At 43.4% G+C, this 7,223-nt stretch overlaps 1 protein-coding gene across 3 annotated transcripts; it reads right to left on the bottom strand.

The window, feature by feature from the left end:
• Nucleotides 1-315: 315 nt before the first annotated feature.
• On the bottom strand, nucleotides 316-5,851 carry slc25a44a (solute carrier family 25 member 44a). Of its 3 annotated transcripts, XM_035642847.2 has the most exons (5): nucleotides 5,714-5,851; nucleotides 5,472-5,609; nucleotides 3,304-4,011; nucleotides 3,067-3,194; nucleotides 316-1,742 (listed from the first exon to the last, which is right to left on the bottom strand). In XM_035642847.2, the coding sequence occupies exons 3-5, from the start codon at nucleotides 3,935-3,937 to the stop codon at nucleotides 1,551-1,553; spliced, it is 954 nt and encodes a 317-aa protein (XP_035498740.1). In that variant the 5' UTR covers nucleotides 3,938-4,011; nucleotides 5,472-5,609; nucleotides 5,714-5,851; the 3' UTR covers nucleotides 316-1,550. The 3 variants fall into 3 exon arrangements, with proteins under 3 accessions (XP_035498740.1, XP_035498741.1, XP_035498742.1); XM_035642848.2 differs by having other exon boundaries at nucleotides 5,472-5,819; XM_035642849.2 differs by lacking the exons at nucleotides 5,472-5,609; nucleotides 5,714-5,851 and adding an exon at nucleotides 5,168-5,356.
• Nucleotides 5,852-7,223: the final 1,372 nt, after the last annotated feature.

Below are 7,223 nucleotides of genomic sequence, written 5' to 3' on the forward strand. Positions count from 1 at the left end.
CCTTAGAATGGTCTCTTTATCTACACATGCTGCAGGTCCTCGTAAAAAGAAAAAGCCCCAAAACTTTAATTTAATCAGATTTTGCCTTTGATTCTAATGTTAGATGCTCAGGTACATCAGTAGTTGAAATTGTTTTCCTGCTCACATGTAACTTTCTCCAAATGTAAAGTCCAAGCAGAGTTTCTGTGGCAGTGCTCAGAAGATGAAGTTTGATCTACAGCGCCACCCAGTGGTCCAGCAGCTGTACTGCAGCCTCACAATATGGTGACGCTGCTCTGTGGCATCAGGCACATGTACAACACACAGGATTCAGCAGTGATTCAGAATCCTTTATTATCCTCAATCAAATGTTCTGTGTTTAAACCCCATCAAACAAATAATTATTGGATATTTGCAGGTAGCTGGTGAATACAGGCTTTTCAATTCCTCGATGCGAGAGATGGTCTATTTCATTGGCTGTTCAGAAATGGCGGAGGAAGTGTTGAGTTTGCTAACACAATAAACTTTGGGTTTTGTTAAAGAAAGGGCACAGTGTTGAACCACGTTGAGTTTCTGGCAGTAACAGTTAAATGGCTGCATTCATGTGTTTCTCCAATTTTATTTTCCTCAGATTCATGGAGACAGGTGAAACCTGAAGGCAACTTCGGCTGACTTCACAAACAACAAAACTGCACAGACGAGTCTGGTTTCAATAAGACCTCTATAGATAAAGACATTATATGTGAACAAGTATTGTATTTTAAAGATACTTTATGTAGCTCAAGTCTCAAACTTTGATTATGAACTCATTTCTTTTGTATACTTAACTGAATTGCTGTAATTAAATAATGACACCTCCATTTAGGCCTAAACAGGAGAGATTCTCAACAGACCAGCACAATTGTTTCTTTATATCTGGCCATTCTCTGCTTTCTTGTGCTCAATGGGGCAGAAATTAGGCTTTTGTGTCTCTATTTGTGTATTTTGGCACATTGAAAACTCAGACTGGCCTCACTAAACATGCTCCTTAATCATATCCTGTAATTAACTGCCATGATGCTCGACTTTAAAAATCAAATTCACCTGGAGAGTATGCTGATGTGTTCATGTGCTTAGGCTGCGTGAGTGCACAGTAAAATAGAATTTCTTAATCTCTTGGCACATATGAAGAGATCATAACTAAATTTATTTACAAACCCCCCCCCCCCCCCACAGTGGTTCTGTGTTGTTAAGAAATATGCATACGAGGAGCATTGAATTGAGTTTTCTACTCTCCTTTTTTTTCTTTTAAATGGCACATTTAGTTTTAACCCATTTCATAATATTTTGGCAAAAAGGAAGAAGAAAAAAGGTTAGACAAATGGAAAACAGAACAGCGATAACATGAGTGCACCTGAAGACAAAACATCGCCACTCACACTCATTATAATAATCATAAATTCATTTAAAGTCTGAAAGGCTCGTAGCAGCTGCCCGCAGTGGACCATTTACCCCACAAATGGAGACAGTTCTGGGTCATTATCCCCTAAGGTGGCGCCTGCTGCAGGTCTATTCCGTCCCCGTGTGGCCTTTCACCAGTGTCTGGACTCAACCAGCTCAGATCGCAGGCTCAGTCTCTTCAGAGTCTCGTACCCCACCACGATGAGCACCGACGTGGGCAGGGAGGAGATGATGCGGGCCGACAGCCCCTTGGTCATCGCCCAGACGCCCTCCTCTGCCAGCAGCTGCTTGAACGTCTCGATGACAGATGATCGTCCCTCCACCTTCAATGAACATGTAAGTGTTATATCAATTATTTGCAAAAGAAAAAAAGGAGAGAGAGATTGAAAGTATCATTCTTGACCTTGGAAACTAAATATCACCAGAGAGGTTTGGCAGCTGCTGTTTTAGCGGTCAAGACTTTTTCTGTGTCGGTTCTTAAGGCATCATGGATGAAAATTCTTTAAAGAGCAGAGAAGAACTAAAACTTTGAACATATATAATTCCTTAATAACTGGGCCAACTTCATCTGCTGGGGAACATCTGTTCTACAATCAAAAGCGCTTGGATATTGTGTAGAAAGGCTGATAGGCAACATCTTTCAACTTAAGTTAAGCAAAGTTCTGCTATATAGTCTTTGTTCTAAATGTAGAACATAATGTATAGGAGTTTAAGCATGTCAAGAAAGGGAAACTACGAAATGCTGCAATCAGGCTGAGAAACCACTGAGTGATATTGTGTAAGTGCAGCGACGGGGGAAAAGGAGCTGACTCCTGCTGTATCCTGTGTTGAGAAATCCCTGCGTGGAGCGACACATTCTGTGGAAACATCAACACAAGGTGCCAGCTCAACAGAAACTTGAACAGGTTTAAGTGGATTAATGCAGTCAAGTCAAAAGGAACGAGCGCCGAAGCATTCAGCACTTTAGGAACTGTACGGCTACAATCCTTAAGACAAGTATACTGGAGCGATGACGACATCAGATGTTCATTAACACCAGAACAAAACTGAATGAGTCAAAGTCACCTCAGGAGTCGGTGGGCAGTCGGAAGAAAATCAAGGACTACATGCTCATGCCCAAAGACCACCCTCAAACAAAGACGGGTTAGTATGATCTGCCTGTTCCCAATATAATGTCACCAGTTAGCACTTGACTGGAAGTCCATATTTGGGTGACATGATAACAATCACAACAACTGTGTAAACTCCATCTGCTTGAAGTAGGCCAAGAGATATATGGCTCAAGCTTTGTCAAGCAAGTGGAACAAACCTTCGGGAGCCTTCCTTGTGCAAAACATTCAACATCCACCAATCTAAGTTTGGTTTGAGCCTTTCTTAATGTACATTGGGTAAATTTCATGTAATTTAAGCGCACGTAGAAACTAAACTTCCCCCACTGACATAGTGACCTAATAAAATCCAAACAATTCCACTTTAAAAGATTTTGTTTTGTAAAATAATTTGTCATCTAATGGCAGCCACTTAAGAAAACGTAAGAGAACAAGATGTATTTTTACAAAAAAAAAAAGACAATATGTTTTCGTTTCCCATCTAAATCTTATGATTTCAGCTTTCATGTGGTGCAAAGTGGCAGCCTCCAGTGTTTACCTGAACTCTTGCTCGAACAACATCCATGGGGTTGGTGATGGTGGAGGCGGTGGCCGCAGCCATTGGTCCTGCCATAGCCTGCAGAATCAGGTGGGGACACTCACTCGGTGCCAACAAGGACAGCTGCTCTGGGAATGTGAAAGACACGAAAGCAGTGTAAGGCCAAAATATGTTGTTGTTTTTATATGTTTTAGTTTTATTATATTAGACCTGGGGTATATTTCTGTTTCTATTTACCTGCATAAAAGTGATAAAAAGGCCACCACAGTGCGCTGTTGGGGATGTACGTGAGCAGCGATGCCACATAGCCTCTGTAAAATCCCCTGAATCCGTCGGCTGCAAATATTTGCACCGTAATGTCACGCGACTGCCCGAAGGTCAGTCTGCGCTTGGTTGTGGCGAGCATCACTTTGGGTTTGGCCTTGAAGCGGGTCAGGTGCTCCCCCTGTCCTTGCATCATCAGTTGCTGAGACACCACGTCTATGGGCACAGTGATGGTCTGGGCCACTAGGGACGCCGCCCCACCCGCCACCACCGACTTCACTGTGTTGCTGGGCGTGTGCTGGGACACGTATTTGCGCACCAGCTCATAGGTGGTGATATAGGCCTGTCCTGAGATTAGGGTGAACGTGTTAACCATGAACCCGCGGTAGAGGCCATGCACGCCCTCTGCCCGCAGGATCTTGCAGAAAGCGTCAAAGGTGCCGGAGTAGAGGGCCTTCCCCTTCTGCACCTGGAGACGGGTTCGTATGAGGCTGGCCGGGTAGACCGTGGCCCGGGTGGTCAGGGTCATGAACACACCCAGGGAGTAAAACTTCCTCTTGTCCAGGTCCTCCCATTCGATAATCTGGATCTTCCCTTTCTGCAGCATGGTGCCGGATAGCGCAGCGCTGCACCCCTAGAGCCACGTGTCTGCAGTCATCAACCCTCCAACTGCCATCACACCTGTAACCACAAACATTCAACTTATTCAAGATACAAAAGAGTTAATGGGTTCACCCACAAAGTCATGTATTCATTCATTCAGAATTTGGACCTCAGATGGCTTTAGGGAAACATCAAAGGAAGAGATCAGAGATGAAACAGTTAGTCAATGAATAAATTAACCATAATTTTATAGACAATCAATTAACGCTCCAAAAACCAAAGATGTTCAATTTAAAACCTTCTTAAAATGGAAAAAAGCAGCAGATCTTTGCATTTAAGAAACTGCAAAAAAAGCTTTTATTGGTTTCTTGGTTTTAAAAATTGTTGAAAATGTATAGTCTGTCGATCAATAATCCATACAAACATACGTAAATCAATAATTTTAGATCAATTGTAAATCAGACAGAGGACCTGGTAATGGCCAGAAATGATCTCATATCTGACACTGTTGTGTGTTTACAATTCGAAGAATTACTCCAGGAAAACCTCGCCTGAAGGTGGAAATGTCATTGTCTGAGGTTGTGTGGCAAAGGAAACGTCTGGTAGAGGGAAGAAACCCAATGGTAAAAATGAAATTGAAAAGAGGCCGACCCCTACAAGTGACCCGAAGCAGACGTCAAAGATCCATCACGAACTACTTCGAGAAACACTCTCAGCTCAGGGAAAGGCCCCGACAGTCTTGAGCGTCACTGAAAAATCTGTGCGTGCGTGCGTGTGCGCGCGCGCGCGGCAGCCCAACAATATCTGAGAACTTGAGGTGATCTGCAGAAAGAGTGAGTGCAACGTTCAAAGTCAAGTAAATGAAGTCTATGAACTGTATACGGACCTTTAGCAAGGGTGCACAAACCTCTTTCTTTCTTTCTTTTTTTTACACACATATCAAAATAACTGTTCAGTGTTTTTGTTTTTTTCTTGTACGGTTCATGAAGTAGAAGGTGTCTGGCTGCGGACGGGCAACAACTAACATGTGCACAGGGCAGGGCAGGGCAGGAAGCCCTGCAGCATGTGACGCTCCAGTCCCCGCAGCCTGACGGGACTCTTCCCGAGTATGAGAGCAGAAGAGACCCGCGTGAACACAGGGCCGACATGCTGCTGCTGCTGCTGCTGCTGCTGCTGTGGCGCAGACAGACGTCGTGATCGCGCGGGCGCAGACAAAGAGACGTTAGAAACGTACTGAGCGTTCTCCTGTGCAGCAGGCGTCTGAGCGGCGAAGGCCACGGCGACCCGACAGAAACACAAACACCTGGTTCGACCTTGTAGTCAGGGTGTCAACGGCACCGCTCGGTCGTTTAAAAAAACAAAAACACAATCACGTCCCGCTGCAGTTCGATGAAGCACAAAGCAGGAAACACGTGCAGTGTCCGTGCGTGCGCTCACGCTGCCCGGTGGTTGGTTGGTTAGCCAGCTAGCGATCGACTCTGCGGTGAGAGACGTAAACAAACCAGGGCCTTGGCGCGAGCACCGTCGGTTGAGCTCACCTGGCGGGGGGCGTGTAGCTGGGGTTCGCCTCCCCCCGGTGTCGCGCTCGTGAAGCGGGGCTGCTGTGTTGAGGTCAGGCGGCCTGCTCTGCCACAGGGCGGGTCATGTCTTCCGTCCATTGCTGCTGCGAACCAACGCTGTCAAGGGGGTAAAGGTCACGGGGTGGTGTTTGACCGTGGAGGATTTTCATTATCACCACTATAAACGTGAACTATTTTTGTTTTAAAGAAGTCATATTTACAGTTTCCCCTCGCAGGTAACGTCTGTAACGTCTGCGTTACTCACTCGAAGCGCAGTTTGTGTAACTTGGCGGTGCATTCATGGCCCGACGCAAACGTAGGAAATTCAACGAAACATGTTCAACCAATGAGCGAGCAGAACGTCCAATGGCTTCTCGTATGATACCTGCTGCAGCAACGGTGGAAGAAAGTGCTGTGATGTAAAAGTAGCAAAACCTCAATGCGATCATTGTGCCTATGAATGAATTCTGATGTATAATCATATAACGGACGATGATGAGCAATAATGGGCGATACATCCTGTGCTTTGATCATTTGAAACACCTTGTACCTGCTTAAAACTACATTACAGAGAATCACACACATTCATTAAATGTTTATAGATTGTTTATGAAGTGTGTAGGCATAAAGTAAAGTGTTACCATTTTGTTATTATGACTGAAAATGTTCTCACTTCCCTTTACATTGTATCTACATGTTTATAAGCTTCATTGGCCACATTACAGCATTTCGTAATATCTGACCAAGGGCACTTGAACGCTGCACAAACATAGCTGGAGGTTCCTTGAAGGTAGCACCAGTGTAGTCACATGATCTGCACTGTCATGTGGGACATTTACAGCAATTTTATCGTCACAGCAATATAAATAACAGATGAATAATGTGATGTTTACTAATAGGTTTTGAATGATGACGAGACTAAATGGATCTTATGAGTTAGATTAATACGGAGGCTACTTTCAATCTTTTAAGTGCTAAATAGGTTCTTGATCCAAATTTACACTGACATAATAGCAGAGTTGGAGGAACCCACCAATTCCAATGTTTTCACAATGTTCTATTTACTAAATACAACTGTGAAAAGTTAAAGGCTTGAATTCAAAATCCTACTCATGTAAAGGGTCAGAAGTATTATCAATAAAATTTACTTAAAGCATCCAAAGTAAAAATGCTCATTATGCAGTAAAACGACTCTGATACTGACTGTTTTATATGATCAGGCTACATGATATGGGACTTTACCAGATTGTTAATACTGATGTCAAAACTGGGAGGCAGCATTTCATTGTTTTGGTCATTCGTTTTTAACTCTTTTAATTATGGCTGCCTAGTTTAGTCCAATGGCACACAAACTAAACTGTTCTGTAATTCAATATTTTGATAGCAATACTTTTGAACTTTTGATTGTGGAATGCATTCAAAGCCCTAATTCGAGGATCGACCATCTTAAAGAGCTGGGGCGTTGTGTGATCCTGGGAGCTGGGTCGTTTCGTTGTAATTAAAAAAGAGTAAAATGAACAATAATTCCCTCTCAGTGAATGTATAATGCAGCTATAGTTGAGGGACCATTGATAAAAAAAAGCATCCTCATAAATAGATGCATTGTACCACTTGGCAACAAATCAATTCCCATCTGCAAATGACCTGCTGTTTTAATTGTTTCTATTCTAATAGGTTTTTTTTTATTTCAATAGTTGTTTTTATTGTTCTTATTTCACTGGCAAGGCCTCG

This window comes from Scophthalmus maximus, chromosome 7, assembly GCF_022379125.1.
Source record: "Scophthalmus maximus strain ysfricsl-2021 chromosome 7, ASM2237912v1, whole genome shotgun sequence".
Taxonomy (NCBI): Eukaryota; Metazoa; Chordata; class Actinopteri; order Pleuronectiformes; family Scophthalmidae; genus Scophthalmus; species Scophthalmus maximus.

Bases quoted from the DNA above. Each gene is read 5' to 3' on its own strand.
- slc25a44a (XM_035642847.2), bottom strand. From the start codon at position 3,937: ATGCTGCAGAAAGGGAAGATCCAGATTATCGAATGGGAGGACCTGGAC. The intron at 3,195-3,303 runs GTAAATAGAAAC...TCACATTCCCAG, and splicing joins TTTTTATCACTTTTATGCAG to AGCAGCTGTCCTTGTTGGCA. The intron at 1,743-3,066 runs GTAAACACTGGA...TGTTCATTGAAG, and splicing joins TTGTTCGAGCAAGAGTTCAG to GTGGAGGGACGATCATCTGT.